We start from the raw sequence: 26602 nt of genomic DNA on the forward strand, positions 1-26602 counted from the left end.
AAATTTGAGTCAGTTCCGACTTAAAATAACGCTATACGAGCACGTTAAAAATGACAAAGTGCGCACATTAATTTTACGAAAGTTCTGAAAATGGTGAAAAATAGGTCTTTTTTAAAATGAAAATAATTCTTCAGAATGCAAGATGACCCCCGATTTTTTTAACTTATTCTGGAAGCCATTGAGTTGTAGATATGAATTCATGTACACATTTTACGTACAAAATGTTTTGACGTCATCAAATGGCCACTTGAATTTAAAAATTAGGATTTGTTATCTTTTTGTGTAGATTATCACATTCAACAGAGCGCATCTTGGTTATGTGTGCTCGAATTTCGCACAACTTTCAGTATGTGCTTGCTTAATTAATTATCTTTATCATGAGTTGACACTATCTTCATTTTAATGACGTCATCACGCGTAAAAACTTGAATAACGTAGGCCGTGTAATTTCACCTTCGCAGTAAATTTGAATATCTTACAGCTCTTCAGAATTGAAGGTTACCTTGATGATTATAATTTATTATGAAAGCTGATGAAATGTAGATATTAATTCATATAAAAATTAAGCCTATCGGATGTTGTGACGTTAACATATGGCCAGTTGAAGTGAAAAAGTAGTTTTTTCATATTTTTCGTCAAAGTTATACACAATTCAAAGAGCGCGCACAGCGCTTCTACGTGCCAAATTTTTTTCCAAATCTTATATTTTTTTGCTCAATTAATTATCTTTCGAAATTGTCATCTTAAAGTTTAGTTTGATAACGTCATCATGCCAAAAAACATGTGTGTCCCGTAATTTCACCTATGCTACACTGTATATAGATATACAGTATATACTGTACATATTGTATATGGCATATAGGCACAACTCAGCACTATAAGCATATAATAGGATGGCATACATCAACATTTTCCGATCGTATGTTAACGTACGTGCATGTTTAAAAAAAATTTATTTCAGTAAAATGATAAAAATGATCACCTATAATTCGTCAAAGTGACGAATTAAATTCTAGTTTTTATTGGGGTTGAGCGAACTAATTGACCATATCGATGACATAAGATGCTCACTTGAAGTGACGTTTTATGGAGAAGAGGCTGCAGATTCTGGAGGACCCAGGAAGGAATTCTTTGTGATGATGTTACAAGAATTCATCAAAAAAGAAACCCAAATGTTCGTAACAGATGACGATGGCTGATATATGGTCATAGAGACATCGTCGAATTTAAGAAATAAATACTACTTTGGAGCAGGTTTGCTTTGTGGTAAATACGAAATTCAGGCTACTATTCATACCATCATCATACTATTTATAGCTCCATGACAGCGATACCATTATCAAAATCATTACCAATTATCACTTTTGCAAAATGGACCACTTTGTAGAAACTAAAATGGACCTATATCAACTAATTTTAATCAAGTAATGTGCCTTAGAAAACCATTTCATCCATAACTTTATGAGGCTTTGATATTCAATTCCATCTTTAACATATAACGTTTTTTTACATTTAAGTTGATTCAATCAAAACCGCTGGCAAATAACCACCCACAAGGGCTAAGAGAACTTTCTTTTGATACTGCATTCCTATCCAACTACTTTGGAATTGTTTAAAGATATATTGTCCCCCTAACAAAATTGTAAAAATATTTTTTTTTTTGTATTTTTTGTTGTTGAATATGCCAATTTAATGTCACATAATAGTTATTCACTTTGGCCAAAAGTTACATCTAAAAAAAAATTATTTACCTGAAAAAACTGTAATTTAAATCAAATTGTCTGACAGACAATGGATTTTTGGTTAAATTTAACAGTTTATTTTGTCTTTTTATAAGTAAAAACAGCTTAAAAACTTGATAAATACCACAAAAAATGTATCAATCAATTGCATAGGAACGTTATTCTTTTATTCTTCTCTTTAAAATTATTCAGAAACTCCAAATAACAAAGGAAGAAAAAGAAAGCAGGATGATGCGGACAATGAATGGCTGATTGAATATTTAGCAAGAAAGGGAAAAAAAGAGGAACAAAGATAGTAATTAAGACTGAAAACATTGTTTTTATCTCAATATCATAGCGTTAACAATTTTCCAATCAAACAGTCAAAGTAAAAACCAAAATTGTTTCAATGTCATCAATAGAGACGGAATTGGCCCAGTCGGAAGAATAATGTGATCTGCTGTACATTGTAATTGTAATGAAAAGAAGCAGTACAAAGATATCAATTAACACATTTTTGGAAATTTAAAAAACTGATATACTATCTGGCCCGTAAAGAGAATTTTTTTTTTATATTTTATCCCAATATCAGACCGTTTATATAGATATATTGTTGCGTACTTCTAATGGATTGTCTTCTTTATGAAAATGTGAACAAATTGATGATGCAGAAAAAATCGAAATGCCTCCCATCAATCGCGTCCAACGCGCATAGGGTAGTTCCATCGTATATAAAAGTCTCTTGCCAAATGCTCCCAATTGTCAGATGATGATGGCATTGCCATATAAATCCCACTAAGACTATTCCAGATGGCTATGCACACTTCCACCACCATCATAGAGACAGTTGATAAGCCCATTCTATAATGAAATGATCCATGTTAGCCAAAAACCTGTACATAAAGATAAATAATAATTAAGAATGTAAATATATGCATTCATAGTTGCTATTATTGATTAAAGATATTTTGTCCCCCAAAAATAAATGAAAAACGAAGATTAATAAAACCACACTTTAAACAGGCTATTTTGCAGTAAAAAAAACCAAAAATAGTGATTACAGTTAACCAACACCCAATTTTTTTTTTATCCAAAGTGAATAGTTATTGACATTAAAATGGCATATTCAACTTGAAAATAAAAAAACAATTACACAAAACAATACATCTTCATTCTCATTATGGTAATTGTATAAATAAGTATCAGTTAATTAAATAAAACTTGGCTATTTCGTTTACCTTAAACAAACAGATCTTCACTGCTACTCTCGATGTTGTTATACTTTACAATACCAAAAGAAAATAATAAAATAAGGGAACAAAAACATACATGTATTTTTAAATAGGCCTTATAGGCTGTACTTAATTAATACTAAAGGCCCAATACAAGCCTACTAGCCTATCCTAGGCTACTGTAAGTACTTACTTTAGATTTAATTCGTCACTTATTTAGGTAATACACTAGTTACTATTATTTTTTGTTGTTGTTTCACACAGGTACTGGGAAAAAATGGCCGTATTCATGTGGCCACGATTGTGCAGCAAAATTTAGGAACCATACATTTTAATGTTTTTTTTTCTAGGATGGGAACTTTGAACACTATGCCAACCAAGAACTCAACACCATCACTACTGGGCATGATGGTTGTGTTTCAAAAAGATTGAAAGAAATTCATGTATTCAATGATATAGGTACGTTCTACAGTATTTCATATTATTAAAAAGCCAAAATGTATATTATGATTTGGCATGTACATTTGTACCTTAACATTTGATATAGCGTTTATTGCATGATGTTAGTGTGAAATCTTATATATAAGAAATAAAAATGCTATGTTGCCCGAGCACAATATTTTTCAAAATTTGGGTGGGTCAAGTTGTCTGTTACATAACTGTTAACTTCACCAAATATTTTCGCCTATAAACCCCCCCCCCCCCCCCCACCACACAAAGGAATTCAATATTCTACCTTTTTAGGAAGATACCAATGTCTATGGATTCTTTCTGTCTATCTTCAAAATAAGAAGTGATTGTGTTCAGATAAAGTCACAGCAATAATACAAAAAAGCAGTTTGGCGCTGTGTTTAAACTAAAGAACGAAGAGCTTTACATAGACGATCATTAGCAAGTGTAGATACTACACCTTTAAATTAAAAACTGTAAACAATTTTCAAAGAAGTTTTCTACAATTAATTTTCAATGGGAAATGCGATCCCTGGAAGAGGAAATGGGTATAATTGCTTTTGGTGATGTTGGAATCTCACAGAACATCCTTGTTGCTTTGTACAGATGCAAATCTTAAATTCATTGCAAAATGCAAAATTTGCTTTGAGATAAAGCTCAGTAAGGGGGGGCATTTAATGGGATGGTGGCCTTAACACCAGAAGAGGTGGCCGGCGTTCCGCGGCCTCGTGGGTCTGAACTTTCATGCCCGCCACGAGATGCAGAGCTTAGCCAGGAAGGGTGTCCTGCTTCAAGCAAAGGTTGTAGCAACTATCGGACCGGACCGCATCATTTGTTCGATCCATCCAGTTCCATCTAGGGCAGAGACGGTGGGGGAGCTTATGACGCGGTTCCTCAGAGACGAGGCAAACAAAACACCATTCATTTGCCAGGATGTCCAACTGAAGAATCCGTCAGGGGACGCTATGGGTCGGCCTGCTGCCAGGGAGGACTAAACCTTCGGCCCGGTCAAACTCATCGAGGCCTAAACCTGGCGTCGTCCCGGCTGAGGTTGTTGATGTGTCGGCAGTGAAGCGATCCAATTGGTCGCAGCACCCTGATATTTCCGCAGCCAAGAAGGGATCAGGTTATGTGTGCCCAGTGCCCGCTTGCGGTCTCCAAGGCTCGGCAATGGAACACCTAAATGGGCATGCACTACAGGTGGTGGCGAAATATATACCTACCATCATGAGGAATGTAAGATGAGGACAGGTTGGAGATACCTCCAAGAACTAATCCCCTTCCTCCCAAGTGGCCTTACAACGCTAAGGAAGGCCTTCGAATACCTGAGAAAGTACCATCTGAAACCTGGAGCCTGCGGCCTGAGCAACCATTGGTTGCGGCAACTAACACTCACAGCGGAGGCAGTCAACTGGAAGGCGCCATTAGGAGTCAGGTCACTGCCCTGGTGATGCTGCACCCCTTCTGTCTGTGCCCGCTGTTGGCAGAGGCCATGAGGGCTAATCTGAGAGGACTGCAGGAGCTAAATGAGAAGTACGGAGGACTGTGTATCCAGCCCTCATGTCCTCCGCCACCGTCAAAAGCTCCAGGAACAATGAGATCGGCGCCGGGATCCTCATCGCTAGTATGGGAACTCTGAAACCCCCTCAGCAGTCTTCCACAACACCGCAGCGTGCAGCGGAAGCCTTGGATGAGGAAGCCCGCCGACTGCCGAGAGAGGCGTATAATGCTAACCAACGAACGGCCACAGCAGCTTTGTCATCCTCCGGCAGCGCCCTGCGGGAGGCGCCCGCCCGCATGTGCATTGAGCAGCTGACCCTTGCAGAAGACGTGTGGACGTGTGAAGAGGCACTGGATTATAAAAAAAAACCAAAAAAACAAAAAAGGGACCGTAAAGAAACCACAAATGAAAAAAAAAAAAAAAAAAGAGTAAAAGAACTCATTTCTTCAACACTATTATTATTACACCACACCGTTCAAAATCACTTGGGTACACAGTACACCCTTTCTTGGTGTACTTGCGTATCATATTTTCAACCACAAATCCGTTATACATTCTTATGATCTACAGTGTATCCTTTTGGACTTCTGTAGACATACCCTTGATTGTTTTTAACCCCACGACAATTGTCTGTCTTATTTTCAATGCACGTCCAAAAACTGGTGAAGAGCAGATCCTCTTCCCACCCCAAAATTTGAGGTCCAACATGTCCTCTACCTATTTAGCTGGGACCGTAAGTCCCTTGTTTAAATTACGATTGTCTGTGCGGTCTCTTTTCGCTGATTTCCCTCATAAACATTATGATGGTATACACACAAACAATCAGCCCTATATACTGGAATTCCAGAACAAAATTTTACTTTTGTGTGCTAAATTTTTGCCATTCCCCATAGGCTTGTGCCTCCTTTTCTCAAATCTGTAATTCAATACCCCTAGAACAGTGTTCCTATGCCGCATGGCTTGTAGGGAGTTGTTTTTCTTAATTATTTCTTTATTGTTCCCGCATCATGGATGCTCCTGCCCGTTGTTCAGTTGTTATGGCAGTTTTAATGTTATTCGGGACTCTTTAGTCCCCTTTTGGCTTTCATCTGTTTAAATTGTTGGGGTAAAAAAAGAAAAAAAGAAAGAAGACAGAGAAAGGAGTGGACAACGACACCACTATCAAAGATTTTTGGTAATCACTTAAAATCAATTATCCACGAACAGAAAATTCATCTCATTAAATACACATTTCTCAGAAATTAATAACGAATTCATATCAAGAACAAAACATGTCAACATAAAACACACTGACAGTACACTATGGTTCATAACATGATTTCGAAAATTTATACACCAATTACAAAACATGTAAACCCGTAGGTCTAAATGAATTGCACTGACTGGCTTCTAATACAGGCCTATATTTATCACAATATCGGAAGCTGTACATTCCTTGGCAGAACTACTGTATTTATATTTGATTAGGGTATGTATGTCCTGGTGTGGGCAATTAGGGTTCAGGTTTTATAACAAAGACAAAGCAATAAAATATGGCATCAAATTTGATGTCATATTTTAGAATTATTTATTTTAGATTAATCTTACCATATGTTTTGATCACATTGGCAGATCCATGATTTTGAAATAGGGGCCTAGGGCCCTAAAAAAGGTTAAATGGAGTGCTTTAAATCTGGATGCTTAGGACTGATTTTACCATGAGTTACTCCTGCCAGCTAAAGACATAGACAAAGACATGTCATGTTGCTGCTTCCTTTGAGAAACAGGTTATCTTTTGTTCAGGGATAATCTGTATAAATCAGTGAGGTTATTTAAGAGACTCCTAGAGGTATCCATATTTGTGGTACAGAGGTGTGCCACCTGTCTTATATAATGGCACTACAAACAACAAAGATTTGTGTGCACAAAGAAATAATTTTTAAACAGCTAAACTGTAAAAAAACAAATCCTAAAATTCTTATAAACTCTGAGCATACTATTACAAGGATCTACATTAGCTCGCATGATAGCATACAAAGGACAAATTTGCAGAATGTGGAGTTCCATCCATACTGTATTCAAAAGTATGGAGGAGATGGCAAGGATGGCTGGCGAAGAAATAAAGATACTCAAAAGATGTCAATGCCGAACCATAATGGGACTTCCAACCACAGAAAATATTTTTTTCTTTTGTAAGATCCATGCTGATTTTTTTTTATTGGCTAAATAAAAAAAAAAGAAAAATGGCAGAAAGAGAGAACATTTGAAAAATTGACAAATTTAAAAGAACTGAGTTTACTTTCAGTAGCAGCAGACAAACTAAACTGCAGTGAATTACATCACATATTCTTGTCTGTTAAGAGATCAGAGGCACTGTTAACAGAAGACAAAGACGCAAAGAACAAATGCAAACTGCAAGAAAGTTTATAGAGATAGGACGTTTGAACAACTGACAAGGAAAAAGAATTATAAGTACACGGTATCATAGATTAGCATACCAACATTGCAGATATTTCATACAAATCAATTATTGTTGGATGCATTGTGAGAAAATGTTCATGAGTTGAATGATTGCTAACAGTTTGGCTTTCAACAAATTGGCAACAAAGAAAGTGAAAACAAAAAAGGTAAAAGCACCCTGTTGTGTCACTTATTACTATAATTTATCTAATTTATTATTTTTTTTTATATATTTAGAAAATTACAAAACAACTTGCAAGGAAAGATAAAATTTTAAAAAAGGGAAAATAACAAGAAAGATAAGACGTTTGAAAAATTGACAAATTTAAAAGAATTGAGTTTCTTTTCAGTAGCAGCAAACAAAGTATTTCTACTCTTTCTGGCCAATGCTCAGTATTCACATTGAAGTGGCTAAAGAAATAATGGAAGGTAAACCGATCAAAAAGTACAAACCAAGAACGTCTGTGATTGTGTTCTCCAAGTGCAAGCAACCTGGCTGAAAGAGAACCACACTCAGTACTATGGAAATTGGTTTTGTGCTGCAACATCTGATGTGACCTTCGAAGAATGGGAATCGGCTACGATTGCCAACACTCATGATGCTTTTGAGCATTGACTTTCAGTAGCAGAAAACAAACTAAACTTTATCAATTGCAGTGAATTACATCACAATTGGAACTGTTAATAGATGAAAAAGACGTAAAAAACAAATGCTAATTGCAAGAAAAGTCAATACTAACTGATTTAGATTATATCTGAAGAATTGCAGCTTCACTAAAAAAAATTGTTTTTATAGAAAATATACTTTTTCCTTAAAAAAGTAAATTACTATAAATACTGGTTTTTTTTTGTTGTTACAGCAGGCACTCCGATTGATCTCGTATTTGTTGCCTTGTTGCCTTGTGAGTATCACTGATTTTGATAGCAGTGTATTTTAACATTACTGCATGTACTGATATTCATTATCGAGGAAGATAGGCAAATACTTCAAGAGATTAAAAAAACAGTTTTTCTGGCGCATTTCTACTCTTTCTGGCCAATGCTCAGTATTCCATTGAAGTGGCTAAAGAAATAATAGAAGGGAAACCGATCAAAAAGTACAAACCAAGAATGTCTGTGATTGTGTTCTCCAAGTGCAAGCAACCAAGGATGAAAGAGAACCACACTCAGTACTATGGAAATTGGTTTTGTGCTGCAACATCTGATGTGACCTTTGAAGAATGGGAATCGGCTATGATTGCCAACACTCATGATGCTTTTGAGCATTGACTTTCAGTAGCAGAAAACAAACTAAACTTTATCAATTGCAGTGAATTACATCACAATTGGCACTGTTAATAGATGAAAAAGACGTAAAAAACAAATGCTAATTGAAAAAAAAGTCAATACTAACCGATTTAGATTATATCTGAAGAATTGTAGCTTCACTAAAAAAAAATGGGTTTTTTTTATAGAAAATATACTTTTTCCTTAACAAAGTAAATTACTATAAATACTGTTTTTGTTGTTGTTACTCTTACAGCAGGCACTCAGATTGATCTCGTATTTGTTGCCTTGTGAGAATCACTGATTTTGATAGCAGTGTATTTTAACATTACTGCATGTACTGATATTCATTATCGAGGAAGATAGGCAAATACTTCAAGAGATTAAAAAAACAGTTTTTCTGGCGCATTTCTACTCTTTCTGGCCAATGCTCAGTATTCCATTGAAGTGGCTAAAGAAATAATAGAAGGAAAACCGATCAAAAAGTACAAACCAAGAATGTCTGTGATTGTGTTCTCCAAGTGCAAGCAAACCAAAGATGAAAGAGAACCACACTCAGTACTATGGAAATTGGTTTTGTGCTGCAACATCTGATGTGACCTTTGAAGAATGGGAATCGACCATGGTTGCCAACCGTCATAAGATTGAAAAAACAGTTTCTTCTGCAGTTTTTTTGGTGCATTTCTACTCGTTCTGAGTATTCACGCTGATGCTTTAGAGCATTGACCGAGCTCCATCCATTGCAAAATGTGGTAGCAGCAGACAAACTAAACATCATCAATTGCAGTGAATTACATCACACATTCTTGTCCAATAAGAGATCAGAGACACTGTTAACAGAAGACAAAGATGGAAAGAACAAATGCAAATGGCAAGAAAGTTAATCTACTGTAGTTTTACAGTGATTTATAATAAACAATACGGTAATTTACTTTAGATTTACAGAACTTCTCATGAACAGTACCTGTAATTTACATTATGGTAAATTAGTGCCGTCAAGATTGCCAGTAATTTATAATTTTTTTACAAGAAATGTGTGATATCATCTGCAATTGAATAGTTATTATCACGAACGAATAAAAAGGAATGCGATAGAGATGATAATAAACAATGTTAATAAGGTACAAACACTCATATATCACCAAACCTGACCTATTGATGGAAGTTTATTTGATTCTCATTTAAGAGATTGGAAAAATAGTTTCTTGTGCAGTTTTGCTTACGCACTTTCTTAACTTTCTGGTCAGTATTTAGTATTCACATTGATGGTTTTGAGTGTTGACCGAGCTGTCGTCGATAATCGAACAAAAATTGAAGAATTATATAGTTTTCTTCCAGTAGCAGCAAATGAACTAAACTTATATATATTTTAGATAATTACTAGGAACGTGTGTGAAGAAGAAGAAGACAAATTCTGGGGTAAAAAATGATTTATAAAGTATCCTATAATATGATACAATCAATACCAATTGATTAAGAAGATGTCCAAAGACTTGCAGCTTCACTAAATGTTTTTTTTTAAAGAAGAAAATAGACTTTTTCCTTAAAGAAGTAAATTACAATAATTTTTTTTGGTACAAGTAATTGGATTTATCTCGTCTTTATTGCCTGAGACTTACGAATCAGTAGATGTCTGCTAAATTTGAAGATTTACTCATCAGCAATTAGTGCAATTTCAAGAGAATGGGGAAACAGTTTCTTGTGCATTTTTCTGGCTTATTTCTACTCTTTCTGGTCAGTGCTCAGTATTCAGATTGATGCTTTTCAGAAATGACCGAGCTATGTTCAGTACAAAACGTCTCGATCTTAAAAAATGTAGAATTATTATTAGATTTGCCTGGCTGTTGATTAAGACGTTTTGTACTGGACAGAGATCGGTCAATACTCAATAAACTTCATCAATTGCATTGAATTACATCACACATCCTTGTCCATTAAGAGATCAGAGACACTGTTAACAGAAGACAAAGATGGAAAGAACAAATGCAAATGGCAAGAAAGCTAGGGTTGGTTATATTTATAGCAACTGTGATTTTTCTGCTGCTACTAAACTTTATCAATTGCAGTGAATTACATCACACATTCTTGTATGCCAAGAAATGAGAGGCACTGTTAACAGAATACAAAGGAGAAAAGAACAAATTCAAATGGAAAGAAACGTCTTAATCGAACAAAAATTGGATTTATCTTGACCGTTGTTGTCTAGTGGGAATCACTGAGGTTCACGATCCAGTAGATGAAATTTGAAGATTTACTCGTCAGAAATTAGTTATTATATTACGAAAGAATAATAACAACAATGCTAACAAAGGTCCAAACAACACTTATCACATTCATGGGAAAAACAGTTTCTTGTGCAGTTTTGCTGGCGCATTTCTACTCTTTCTGGTCAGTGCTCAGCATTCAAATTGCTTTTCAGAAAAGAGCAAATGAAAATGGCAAGAAAGCTAGGGTTGATACAGCAACTGTGATTCTACATTACGATTGACCACAACCATTGGAATCAACACTTAGGGAGTTTTTGATTTGAAGTTCTTGGTCGTCACAATCCAAAACTCACTAGTGTTGTTCTAAGAACCTAGGACTAAGGTGACGTCATTTGTTCCTTTATTAAAGATGCTATGGAAATGGTAAATACAGACCTATTTTAAAAGCCACAGAAATATACATAGTCGAGCTGAAGTACAGAAAAACAAAGCTGGTTCCAACATTGAGAAACAAGAAGGCAACAAACACATGGGTATTTCCAAATATTTTTTACCTTAAATGCAAAAACAGAAGATGATACAAGTATTCAGGTAAATTAAATACTAACAAATTATTCAGCATGCTATGTTTATATAATGGAATGTTTTTAATCTAATATGGCGACCACCATTTTGACAAATGACGCCTGAAATAGATGAAACGTAGAAAATGTCATAAACATGGCATCGAAAACTGAAATTGAGAAAATGGTCATATTGTAATTAATACTGCAAAAAAAGAAATAAAATAATGTTTCTAGGACCATAAGTAGCTTTTGTCAAATGCAAGTATTGTTTAAATTGTTTCCAAGTTTGTAGTGCAAACAAACTGTAAATGTCAGAAAATTGCAAATAATTATGTCATAGCCAAAATTATTAATAATCAGGAAAATAAAGCACAAATTTAATCTGGAATAAGAACAAAATGGCCAGCAGTATTGTATTTAATAGGCCTAGCACTTTATTAGGATTCAGAAATAAAATCAGTATCAATAAATGTGCAAAAAGATTGGTTGACTATTTTCAATACATTTTGTGCTTCTTCTTTTCTGCATAGCTGTGTCACTGTCATCAAAATGTTCTTTAAACTTGATAATTATAAGTAGTCATCTATTTTTATTGAATGTGTCTGCCTAAAATATGTGAACTGCAGATAGCTGTCAAAATATGGTTTCAGCCTTGGAGATGTATCTTCATCAAACAAAAGCTGGGAAACTTTAGCTTGAGCCGTTTCAATTTGTACTGTGAACAAAGTTTTTTTTATAAAATGATTTTTCCAATAAGATTGTGCAAACTAAGTTCCAAATTAAAACTTTTCCTTGGGTGACTCCATGGACAAGATCACCTGAATACAACTTGACTTTAAAGTGCTTAAAAAAATGAAAGCACTGATTTTGGTATTTCCTTGCAATTCCTAGATACTCTGTCTTGCTTTCCCCACAGAACTCATTACCGATTAAAAGTTACCAATATCATCTTCTTTCAAAGAAGCACAAGTTTTTGTGACATCATCTTTGCGAATGTAGTCCAGTCTGCTTTTATTTCGAGCCACTGTCTGATTTTTCATTTGGTGTTGTCACTGGTTTAATATCTCATAAAACAAACTCTTTGTTTTAGTTTGATTTATTATACAACTTGATCATTACCAAATAAAAGTTACCAAAATCGTCTTCTTTCGAGGAAGCACTAGGTTTTGTGACACATTCTTTGCGAATGTAGTCCAGTTTGCATTTGTCATGACCTTTGCAAAAAGATTTACCACTTGAATTTCGTGTAGCATCTCCAAGCATTAATTAATGTTATAATCTGCTCTTTAAACAGACTTTTATTCAGCAATAAGAATGAGATGCATGGATGTTTTCAATCTTCTTATTTTTGAGCATTGTAAACACTAGTGACCATTAGTGATGACAAATTCGCTTTGCCTGAATGTAAAAAAACTTGAAGGGCATGATGATGGTCGCTATAGTGCTAGACAAGGCCATCATGTCACCTGAAATCAGCATTTTGTATACTGGTATATAAAGGCTCTATCATTAATTTTGCAGAATTAAATTGAATCTGACACAAACAGAACAATAATTTAGCACTATCTTTAATTTAAAGCATGGAAACAATTACTTAATAAAAGTTGCTTATGGTCCTTTTCTGTATTAAATTATATATTTTTGAATATTTTAAATATACAACCATTTTTCTACAATTTCATCTATTTTGAGAACCTTTTCGTATAGTAGTCCCAATATTTGACTTGATTGAAGCACATTACAGTATTACACAAAAATGCTTCCATTCCTCTAGGAATTTACAAGGTACATTCAAAAGGACTCAAACCACCTACAGTTAGAGTTTGAGAAGCTGGGAACCAAGCTTAACAAATCTGAAAGGTATTCGAAGAAAATAAAATTTGCATTGTCAGACTAAAGATCAAGGTGAGATCTGTATCAGCTTAATGAGTAACATTCTTAAAAGAAATTATTGAGCCATCACACCCTGATAGCTGTAATAGTAATGGCAATGGAAATTCTTGCACTAAGGCGCAGGATTGGTCATAGCAATAGCCTCTTGTTTACTCACACTATACCCATGGTGTTTGAAAATACGTTAATAAATAACATTTATATTTTGTTAAACCTGTAGATGACCACAAGGGAGTTTAGGCCAAAGCTCAAGGGCAGGTTGCGAGCCTCGCCATGATTTACCAAGCCATCTTCAATGCGTGGGCAACGCTCGAAGACATAGACGAAAACACAGACACCCAACTGACACCAATGCCTGAACGCCTATGGCTAAGTCAGTTGACACAAACAACCACCGGGACGGCTTTCACAAACCAAACAACAATAACTGACACAACCATGGAACATGCCATAGCAACGGTCCAATACTGTATGGCCAAGACATTCGCTATCATGCCAACCCTTACAACGAATTTCATAGACAGCAAGATGCATAACAATCTCTTTGGAAACATTGTCCAAAAATATCCAGCCAAACTGGCCAAGCTACTAACTAAAACTTTGTCCACAAACAGAGTACACAGCATCGTGGATGGCTGGCCAGCATCTAATTCCACCAGCAAAACAGTGTGAACAGGAACTTCTGCACGAAGATGATACACCTAGTAAGAAAAGGCCTAGAACAATGTATCCAAAATCAAATGCAATCATCTTCTTGCAACAAGTATCTACATTAGTCTTCGGCGAGCTCAAACACACAGGCGCATCCAAACGATTCATTAAAACCTCATTTAACGCTCTCAATGCTGACGCCAAAGGTATACACAACCAACTGAATGTAACTGAGGTGGAGTATGAAGAGAACCCGTCACAAGCTAAAAAGGCCAAGACAACGGAAATCTTCGACGAGAAACATCGGATCGGGCACAGCTAGTTCTACCGCAACAACTAATTTTTAGAGTGCTAACGGAGTTGCATGACAACATGGGTCATTTGGGCGTAGAGAGAGTACTTCAAATGGCACGGGACAGATTTTATTGGCCAAAAATGCAGAAAGACATTGAGGACTATGTCACCAAACGTTGCTCCTGTATTAAGAAGAAGAAGCCGGTGAGAAATGACAAAGCTCCATTAAGACCGATAAGTACAACTGAACCATTTGAGCTGGTCTCTATTGACTTCCTTCACCTAGAGCGTAGTAAGGGCGGGTATGAGTATATCCTAGTGGTTATGGACCACTTTACCCGATTCGCAGTGGCCTACCCAACTACAAATAAGTCTGGAAAAACCGCAGCCGACAAAATATTTAATGATTTTTGTTTAAAGTTTAGATTTCCTAACTGCCTACATCATGACCAAGGGCGGGAATTTGAGAATAGTTTGTTTTACTACCTCCAGAAATATTCAGGTGTGGAACATTCCAGAACAACACCATATCATCCACAAGGAAATGGACAAGTGGAGCGTTTTAACAGAATGTTACTCTCTATGCTCAGAAGCCGGATTGGAAGAACCATTTGACCAAACTTGTACATACTTGTAAATGCAACCAAGCATGAAACGAACTTTGTAAAGATATTTATTTGTACATCTGAAATTTTAAATACTATCATAAAATTACTGGACTGGTCGAAAATTCAGAATGAAGAGAGGATTCCGCAAAGTCGCTGGTGCTGTCGATGCTACACACATTACTGCACCGCCTGAAAATGCACAAGACTACTTCAACCATAATTGTCATATTCAGTGCTATTACAAGGACTGATGGATGCCGATTCCAAATTCGTGAGCACTTTCTTAGGCTTGTGGACAGCACAATTTGAAATCCAAACCCATTTTTGAATATTCCAGTCGAAAAGGCTTTTGAAAAAAAAAATCCCATAATTTTTCCTTCTACATGTTTCCCCTTCTTGGGATGACACCACACTTATTAATTCTACTGTTTAAATTTACAACAATCTTTTCAGCTCTATGGTCGTCAATAATTTCAAATTTACCAATTTATCCATGTTTCATCATGACTGTAAGGAATTTGACAATGACCTTTGAACTTGGTCTGATCATCACTTTTCAGCATTGCAGATGGGAGTGAAGTGGAGGCATCCGCTCGGACATTCATACATACCATGATGGTTATGAATGTAAAATAGCTACATATAGCTGTAACTGAATAGCAGTCTATAACTAAATAGCAGTAACTCAATAGTTCATGCTTTTATCACATTAGTTTCTCATATAAAATATGTTTGCCACATATAAAGACAATAAGTATTTTAGTGATGGGGCAGCTACTCAATACATTACATGAACTATAAAAACATACATCAGACATGTGTTAACAACTGATAACAATTTTATGTGGTTACGGAAAATGTTGTCTAGGTCAAAGGTCAGTGTAAATATGGGAAATTCCATGCAAACCAGACATGATACCAACATTAATTTTATCTAATTAAAGCTGAAATTCTATATTTGAAGATTGAAATTTCAAAGAATATAGATAAATATAAATTTAATTCACTTCATATATTTTTGCGATAAGTTTAATATAATTCAGCATTTTAAAATTACCAAGAAAACTACTATAAATATTGAAATTAGGATTAATATGGTCAATTTGATTACTGTGAATATATATTTACATTCAAATTTTATTTTGCCTCATTTGTTATTGATTAATATGCAAACAATGTAAACACCAACATTGCATCAATTAGAAAAATATATAGAAGTAGCACAAAAAATTGAAATCATAATCCATTTTCCAACCACAAGTGCCTCAACAATACATATGTGCATTATAAAACTTTTATGATAATTTTTAATGACTGAGTCTAAAAATAAAAATTATTGGTGGTATTCCAAAGTTAAATGTGAATTTTGCGAATGACCTAACCAGTTAGTTGTATCTAATCCGATTACAGATTCTGCTCTCAGAAGAGAGTTCCAATACAAAATAATATCAGGCTGAAGTTTAAAAGAGAAATAATTTGTAGAAACAAATACCAGAAATTAAGCAGGAGCTTACGGCAAATATTAATAAGAATTTGCTGAAAACAAGAACAATTATTTGTAGAAACAAATACCTAGTAAAAGGAACATATAGGTGATATTCAAGAATTTTACGTAGGTGTTTTACAGATAACTTTGCAAAAGCACATTTTAAGAAGATTTTTTTTAGAAGCAAATATTAAATAAAATTAACAGGTATAGGTATAAAACAAAAGAAATAGGGGAGGATGGGGTAAGTGGTCCATGGGGTAAGTGGTCCAATTGCTAAATTTTTATTCAATTACTGCTATGCTACCCTCTATAGACCATATTTGTTATTATGAACTTTGACATAAATTACTTCTCTATTGTTTTATACATGAATTAGCACGATGTCTCATTAGAAAAAAATCGCAATTTTTAACTAACTAAAACAGTTAGTTATGGTGTCATATGCAATTATGAATTATTATTATGATCTTTTTGTTTGTTTCATGTATTAATTTTAATTATTTAAAAAATTTCTATACATATTTCAGTATGGTTAGAACATACAAGCCCACGAAACGGGGCGGCCAAAATAAATGTGAGTCAATTGTGAATGCAGTGGAGGCAGTAAAGAATGGGGAAATGAGTTGTTGTGAAGCAGCAAAGTGCTACGGTGTATCATGAGACAAACAGACCTGTATCGCCAGTGAGTGAATATAGCGATGATGATGACACCTACAAAATGCAACATGCCATATTTTGACAATGAATCGTGGACCTCATGTCGCTCATGTAGTGCATGGATGTTGAATGTACTTTATGGAGAGGACAGATGCATAAATTTATTTGCACAAACTGTATAAATGAATATGGGTATGATGATATCAAATGATAGATAGTAATCCATATAATCAGTATCGTATAAATCCGATTGGTATCGCACAAAAAACGACTTATTGTGGACCTATCAGCACCACATGATGACTTAAACAACCCGAGCCTAAATGAACTTATAGACAAGGACGCATTTTCCCTTCAATACGTATCAATAGATATCAATAGATGACGTGATAAAAATAATAAAACAACAAGGGCAAGATGACGTGATAAAAATAATAAAACAACAAGGGCAAGGTGCGTTATAAGACTGATATCACGGACGCCTTCAAAATTATACCGATTCATTATTCATTCATTATTATTTCTAAATTAGGTGGTATCTCTCTCATCTAATTGTTACCGATTTTTTAGCACCTTTCGGGGTCCCCCAGGTCTATACGCAGCGGGTTGGGGGGGGGGGGGGGAGAGTGTGTTTACCCGGCAGACCCCCATTTTTATTGACTTCAGGTGACCCCCAACACACTTAAATAGTCAGATATTGGTACCTAGTTCATCTAACCAAATGTCTCTGGGCTGCCGTTCTAATACCAGAACATTGTTAGATTACATATAATGCAGATGCTGTGCTGCACCCAGATCTCACTCAAGATATAAAATCTATTAAAGCTAGAAATGCTTAGTCCTGTGAGTGGCCCGGATCTCGGCGAATTAGATTTGCTTTTGAAAGAGGGGTGGCACATATTTCTCAAATTGGGTAGTGCAATAACATTGATTTTTTAATAAAATGAAATATAATATATTATTTATATTGCTGTTGCAGCTACAGTAAAGCACTTTCACAAAGAGGACGAAATCAAAGTGAAGAGGGGAAAGGAGTACATCAATACAAGTTACAACAATACAAGCAGAATTAAGAGAAAAGCAGCCCCACCAACTCCAAGACACACATAGAACTACTATTTTTTTTTTAATAACATCATTATAACTCAGCTTTAACCACGTGCCGTAGATCCGATAAAATATACCAACAAACCAACATAGAATAACAACTTTTTTCAGCTTCCTTTTTAATTTTAATAGACACTTTGCTTACTTTTTTTTGTTTTAATCAAGATTTTAAAATAGCTTGTAATAATAAAATGTTACTTGCCTATTAACATTACTTGTATTTGGTTTATTTATGACGGTATGGAGAGGATCATGTTATTGAGAGTGTAACATCTAGTCCGCAAGAATAGGCACTAAATCAAGGATATTTCTATGGTATATTTATTATTGTTAAGCTCACAGCGATCTCGCCATGATCTCCTATGATTATTTATTATAATTATCTCATGGCGACCTCACCAGGATCTCATTATTATCTCATTGTGATCTTACCATGATCTCATTAGTATCTCATGGCGATCTCACTATGATCTCATTATTATCTCATGCCGATCTCACCATGATCCCTTCTATGATATATTTATTATAATCATCTCATGGCGATCTCAATGTGATCTCATTATATGATATATTTATCCGCAATATCTCATGGTGATCTCACCAGGATCTCATGGTGATCTTACCATGATCTCATTAGTATCTCATGACAATCTCACCATGATCTCATTATTATCTTCATGGCAATCTCACCATGATCTCATTCTATGATATCACTTTGAACAACTACTGTTCCTTCATTTTGTATTCTTTTTGTCTGAAATTTGCAACAGATATCCACAAACAATTGTACTATTCAATAAAATAACAATTGACTGATTACCTATTACCACTTCTAACATGGAATGGATAATTAGCATATATATGTAACTACATTTGATCAAATTAAAATATTATTTTAGATTGTTACAAGTAGTGTATTTCCTTTTTAGTTTATCAAATGCAGCTTCTGAAGAGCTTTCCAATGATACCAAACTCAAGGGTGTGGGACCTTGTTAAGCCAAGATATCGCTGCGGGAAATATTTACTAATTAAGCCGGATCGTTAATTAGCTAATTAGCATATGACCTGAAATGACCCGAAAAAATGTCATTTCAGGCCAAATGGGATAAAAAAATCCATTTTTTGTCAATCAAAACAATTTTTAGTTAAATTGGGAGATTACCACCTTAACTTGAATGTGTCATTTATTTATTTTCAGTTAAAAATATATAGATTTTATTATTTTAAAAATGATTTATAATAATATTATAATACAGTACAGTAATTAGTAATTCGTGTTCAACGTAGATTAGAATATAATTTGACTCATCATCTTTATGTTCAATAATAAATGTAGCCGAAAACCTTTGTTAATTTAGCATGCATTGTTCTTTTTAAATTAATTTTCTTATGAAGATAACACAATGACACCTTGGTGTTTTGTGGAAAGCGCGCGGTGAGTGGATGATAGATGGCTTCTTTGTATTAGGTGTTGTATTGTGTACTTTGTGTTGTATTGAAGTATGCGCTGTATTGAAGTATGCGCTGTATTGAAGTATGCGCTGTTTTGAAGTATGCGCTGTTTTGATTTATATTGTTTTCCTAACTTTTCAATGTCCCAATAATAATAATATAAAAGCACTGATATCGGAGAGGTACATCATCATTTCGTCTTTATTCATCTTCAAATTATTATCTCTGCAATGGTTAAATTATCAAGTACTGTTCAAGCAATCGATGTCGAATGTGGTGTGTGGTTGACCGGAAAAGTGAAGGAAATTAGAAAGAACGAGGCACTGATCCAGATATAGATACTCGACATGGGTTGCAAGTAAATTTATTAGATTTATTTCTTCGACTCACAGTTTTTTTAGGACACTACAGAGAGGCGATACCTTCAGGAAAACTTTGCCAGGTGGAGGAATATGCACCACAGCCTTGACAGTAGAAACTAATGACCCGTTTGAGTGTAAGGTACGTTTATTTTTGTTATTTCTTTAAATTACTTCCTACTAGACATCAATAACAAATTATCCAACTAAACTTAATTAGTACAGGGTTACATTAGGTGTTAACAATCAGTACCGAAATTATCAACCAACTATACCATTGAGTAAAAAATGTAATAGTTACGCGCGATATACCGAAAATTGCCATTTTGCATTCATTCTTTTGGTAAAATGTGGATTTGTAACATCTTTATTAAATAACACTCATTAAATACCGGTAACCCCGATGTTGTAAATTGTAACATCTCATATTTAGTTTAAATATAGAGGAGATAAAATTGTTCTATTGTTATTAACACGTTAATTTAAGTTTATTTTATTCATGTATTTTTAATGTTTTTTCTACAAATTAGGTTAAGACGTCAATCGGAGTTACCATAACGTATGAGTATATCGCTGAAGATGTGAACGACGACGATGATGGTGGTGATGAGCCAATTGTGGATGATATGCCTACAGTCACAGTGGAAAGTGTTCTGAGAAAGAAAAGGAAGACCGTAAACGTAGAGAAACCGGTTAGTAGAATTTAACACGCATTAATTAATTAAACTCGTTTCTGTTGACAGTGCATTACCATGTTTAACTATTTATTTTAAATTTGTACGAATGACGATTTTTACTGTTACTATTTTAACACTGATTCTGGTTAATTAATTCAGTTTAAACAATCTATTTATTTTGAGTTTTATGTAACATCATAATTTTTAAATTGCATAGCGTCATCATGGGTACTATGGCCCATTATTATTATTATTAATCTTACTTGGTTTTAAGATTTGACTGAACTGGAATTTTATCATTAAAATCTTATTGTATGAAAATATGTTATAATGTATTTTTTTATAATTTATTTTTTATTATAGGTTGCACGAGTGATTGATGTTACTGAACCAAACCAAACTGTAAATGGCGATCAGTCTGATGACTATGACTACGAATGGACCGATTTGGATGGGATAGATGTTGAGATAGACCAGATGACAGCGCAGATTGAGGAAAGTGGAAAAAAGGTACAACGATCGGCTGATCAATGGAAAGCGACCGGTGATGGTGGTGGACAGCAATGCGATTGTCAAACACGAACTACCATATCACAAATGCAACGCACCATTGACATCCAACAACAACAACTTACAAGCGAACGTCATACGATCACTACATCAACGTATTATTGCCATCGACAGACACCACAATCACACACAGTACAGACACGTAGGCCTACACCAGTACAACAACAAACACCAGTACAACAACATGCACCACCAACACAAACACGTTCAGTTCCAGTACCAAGACAACAGCTGACCCCACTGAACGATCTGCCACATGAACTTATGATAAAGCTGCTGAGGGGGCAAGAAGATACCAAGAAGGTCGCAAAGCTGCTCCTGTCTTTTTATTTCACTGAAGAAGAACAACTTCGTTGTAACGTCAGTGGCACGAGAAACGCAGAGAAGTTCGACCCAGAGCGGTTAGCCAAAGTGAGATTATTAACTTTTCGTTATTCACACGTTGCACATGCTCTTGAAGAGAAGGTTTGGCGCACCTGTGTCATTGCGATAGATGCCGCACGGCGCAATAAGAAACGAGAACTTAGATTAAGTTTACAAATAACTAGAAAACATGTACTGTAAATATATTTTGTAATTAATTTTGTACTGTTGTAAATATTTTTCGATGTTTTTGTATTAAAATATATTTAATAAAGTGTTAATGTTTGCTAAACTTGTGTTTTTTAATTTATATATATAATAAGCTTTTAATTTTATACATATTAATCAATCACTCGGGTTTAGATCGGGACGTTCGGCAGGGGTTTTTCACCAGTATATACCATATAACATAAATTAGTGCCATTCGCGGTATGTTTTGGATCGTTGTCTTGCATAAATCTGTAGCCAGTGTCTGAATAGTGCGTTGTGACGAATGGTATGACTGTGTCCTTTAAAATCTAATTAACATAAAAGTCTGTTCGCATAATCCCGTCGAATATAACGATGGGCTTTGCACCTTTTCTTGAGATTCCAGACCAGACATGAACTTTAAGTGGGTGTTTTAGTTTTGTCGGTCATCGCTTGGTCAATTATATTCAAGTGTTCATCAGTCACTTTCCCCGGACATCCAGATCGAGGTCGATTACCAATAGATTTTAAATTCTTCAAACCGACTAACAATTCTTGAGACGGTGGTCCTGTGAATTTGATAACCTTCAGAGTGAAGTATTTCTATAATTTTCGATACGCTGAATCCGAGATGAAAATAACGAACAATCCTTGATCTGACATGGAACAGTGCTTTAGAGATGTTGAGGAAAGCTCATCAAACAAAAAATAAAATGATTTATAACTACAGTACACATAATATATAACACAACTGGTTTTGTAAGGCTACGAAAGGCTACGCGTAGATACGAAGCAGTAATTTCTTTCTGTACTGTAGAACTGAATTTAAAGAAGTAGTTGCTGTATATTATCTTATGGTACAGCATTTTCTTCAGAGTTTGATAAATGTGATCTGTGTAGTATTGAAGTGAAAGCAGCGGACATTTACTGTGACCAAAACAAGTGATGAAGTAGGTGGAGTCTCTCATAATAAAATTCCCTGAATTATGATTGGCCATTTATGATTTTGTCATCCAGGTTATTGTGTAGTAGGCGAATGAATCTATTGGTCAAACACGTAACAGAAAATATGAGTATAAATAAGGAACTGTGATTGGCCAAATGTAGCAGAATTTTGTCAATGTTAAAAATAACTTGTCTAATCTTGTCAGGTCTGGTTGCCACAGGTCAGAGCTAGGGATATTTTGTAGGGTGGCTGGCTCTATCTCTGAGGTAGGCCATGGAGATATTTTATAACATGCATAGGCCTAGATAGAATCAAAAGGCAAAAAGCTTGGTATTTCTCAATTTGTTAAAGAAAATTTGGGAAACTAAATTATAGTTTATACACAACACCATCTAGAGCAACCCTGACGCCACTACAAGGACATTGGACTATTAGTAAGTTCCTATCCAGTATATATTAACTTTCCAAATTACAAAAGACTAAAAAAGTACATTGGCAAATACAGTACATTGCAATTCAACTATTTTCTTGACCCAACAATTTTTAAAATAATATAAAATAAAAAAATTACATTCTCAAAACAAAAGTTATATACATTGTAGATCTGCATTAATAGAATAGATTTCTGTCTGTAGAAACAAATTTAACTTTACTTTTTGTTGCAATGTTATTAGTTGATACATCTTTAAAAGAAAATTTGTCTTATAGAGCATGGTAGAAAATTTCAAAATGAAAAAAGGCTTTCCGCAAGGAGCTATAGATGGGACGCATGTTAAGATCTTTGCACCAAAGAAGAATGCTCAGGACTATTTTAACCATAAATGGTCATACTCTGTTCTCCTTCAAGGGTTAGTAGACGCAAACGGAAAATTTATGAACACTTTTTTTGGATTGCCCGGAAGTGTTCATGATGCCAGAATGTTGAATTTGTCGACGTTAAGTCAAAAGCTAGCTGAAAATACATTATTTAAACCCAATCCTACTGTAAATATTGAAGGAAGTGATGTGCAACTTTTAATAATAGGCGACCCAGCCTATTCAATGCTCCCTAAATTAATAAGGCCGTACATTGGTAGAGGAAATCTTGACAGAAGAAAATCATCATTTAACTTTAAGCACTCTTCAACAAGGATGACTGAGAAAAAGATTAAATTAAAGGAACGTTGGAGAATACTACTCAAAGAAAATGAGCACGAAATAAGTAATCTACGCCCGATTGTACAGACATGCTGTATTTTGCACAATGTTTGCGAAAAAAACAATGTGCCGTTGATACATTTATACATTTATACGAAGATCCTGACGAACAATTATGTAGGCATTCACCTTTTAATACCATCTGGAGAAATTATGAGAGACTCAATTACTACCTATTTAGAAGATTAATAGCAATAACTGAGTAGTTTAAACCAACATAACAATAACTTTATTTTAAACTCTATATGCACTCTAAAAGCACCAATGAGGAAAAAAAATCATAATTTTATTCTCAACTCTATATGCATGAAACATCAGAAGGCAACAATTATTAACTGTTTATACGACATGATAGATATGGCGTCAAGATACCCTCGTAAAGGATTTTACGAATACCACAAACAGTTCAGTCTAACAGCAGCAGCACATAATAACATTTTGGTTGATTGGTCCATGAGAAACAATACACTATTTTGCAATATATTCGCGAACAGTCGTCCGAATACATGTACAACATGTAACAGCACCCTGCATTCAACAGCGTTCTGTTCCGATGTGAATATATCTCACGCAAAGGGTGCTGCACCAAATAACTACGGCACCAATGATTTATACGGCCGGAAGCGCATATTTCACAACGGCAGAGAAATTTGCAATAATTTCAACGGGAACAGAGGCTGTCTCAGGCCAAGATGAAACAATCTACATGGTTGCTTTGACTGTGAAGGAGACCACGCAAAACCGTTGTGTAGGCTCAGCACTTCCAAAAACGGACAACAGCCCCACCCTTAAGGGGCCAGATCAGAGAGAAACATGATACCGCTAACTTTAACTTGTCTGTTACAACGCCCATTAACATTAATGAACTAACATTAATGCTTGATACTTTTCCAAACACAAGCACCAAAGAATATTTACTTTAACGGACTCTCCCATGGTTTCTACACAGGCATCAAAAGCCTGCCAGAACAATCAATTGAATGTAAGAACTTGAGATCCGCACTGCGACAACCCAAAATCGTTACAGAACTAATCACAACCGAGGTGAGCAAGGGGTATTTGATTGGCCCATTTATTAGTAATCCATATAACCAGTACCGTATAAACCCGATTGGTATCGCTGAAGGTAGATACTCGCACAAAAACGACTTATTGTGGACTTATCAGCACCACATGACGACTTAAACAACCCGAGCCTAAATTAACTTATAGACACATTTTCCCTTCAATATGTATCAATAGATGACACGATAAAAATAAAACAAGGGCAAGGTGCGTTATTAATTAAGACCGATTTTACGGACGCCTTCATCATATACGCATTAATCATGAATGTCGGTCTGATCTAGCAATGTGGTCACGCTTCTTGAAGGGATGGAACGGTATTTCATTTTTTATGAATGATGACATAACAGCGAGTGATCTTAAACTATTTACCGATGCAACACGTACTGCATTTGGGAGAATTTATGATAATGAATGGTTCCAGGGGGATTTCCCCAAAGACTGCATCACCAAAACGTCCATGGCTTTTTTGAGCTCTATCCTATTATCAGCTACGTGTTATGGGGCCATAAATGGAGTAGAAAGAGACTTCTGTTTTATTGTGACAATATGGCAACCGTAGAAATTATTTCTAAGGGTAGATCAAAAACACTCGACATTACGAAACTTATGAGGAGATTAACATATCATTCAGCTACACACTGTTATCATATTTATGCAAAACACATTGCCGGTAAAGATAATGTAATAACAGATTCAATTTCTCGTAACCAGATGGAGAAGTTCCGAATGTTGGCACCCGAAGAGAATCTACTACCAGGTCCAACGAACTGCCTACATCATTCCGAGCTTCTGATGAATTAAAACAGCAAGTTGAACAACTTTGGAATGCGGTTAATTGTGATTCTGCAAAAAACGTTTTTTTTTTCTTTCTTGTTATGCCGAAATAAGGACTACCGCCAATTGTTGAGGCACACCTTATTCATTTTGCATCTTACTGTACAGAAAGTACTGAACCTAAAACTCCAGACAATCAAACTATATATTGCAGGTAGATTATATCAAAGCGGGTCATCAAGATATACCATTGGGTGCTGAGAGGCTACAATACATACTTCGCGGAATTAAAAAATCACAGAACAATAAAAGAACAAAAACGTTTACCGATAACTGCAGATGTACTAACCAAAATGTGTAAATGGGTATATTTTCCCCGTTTATGGATCTTATGCTTCAGTGTGTGTTCAAGTTAATAGCGTTTTATGGATTTTTACGATGTGGATAGGGGCTGCAACATCCGCTGCTGCAGCAGGTGTAGAAGACCACGTAGTACAGACCATGGGAAGATGGTCCTCTAATTGTTATATTAGGTACATCCGAACGAATCGAGAGGTTTTAAAAGATGCACAAGCAAATATGTGTAAATTGTAAGTAAATTAGGACAGTATTTATGATAAGTTTAAAAAATCCAGCCGGGCTCATCCCCTGGATAATTTTGAGAGTTCGACATCACCTTCTACTAACACAACAACTTGTCCCTAGTAGGCCAGTTACTCCAATGCGATCTATTAGGTAGGTCGATCTTAGCTGGGCCAGGCTCGGCCTAGTAGGTAGGCAGAATCTGATTAGTTTTCTAGGCTAGGTTGAAGACCAACAAGAGACCCCAACAAATCGTCTAGTCTAGTATAATGAAAATGAATACAAAGCCCATTATTCATGATAAACAGGATAAAAATGGAGCATAAATAATGAGACAAATAAGA

General features: G+C 35.2%; 1 protein-coding gene across 1 annotated transcript; it reads left to right on the forward strand.

The window, feature by feature from the left end:
• The first annotated feature begins 23366 nt into the window (after window positions 1–23366).
• LOC144848935 (uncharacterized) lies at window positions 23367–25703 on the forward strand. The gene is made up of 3 exons (XM_078705886.1): window positions 23367–23838; window positions 24784–24878; window positions 25614–25703. The coding sequence occupies exons 1-3, from the start codon at window positions 23367–23369 to the stop codon at window positions 25701–25703; spliced, it is 657 nt and encodes a 218-aa protein (XP_078562012.1).
• Window positions 25704–26602: the final 899 nt, after the last annotated feature.

This window comes from Antedon bifida, chromosome 7 (genome assembly GCF_963402885.1).
Source record: "Antedon bifida chromosome 7, ecAntBifi1.1, whole genome shotgun sequence".
In the NCBI taxonomy this organism is placed as follows: Eukaryota; Metazoa; Echinodermata; class Crinoidea; order Comatulida; family Antedonidae; genus Antedon; species Antedon bifida.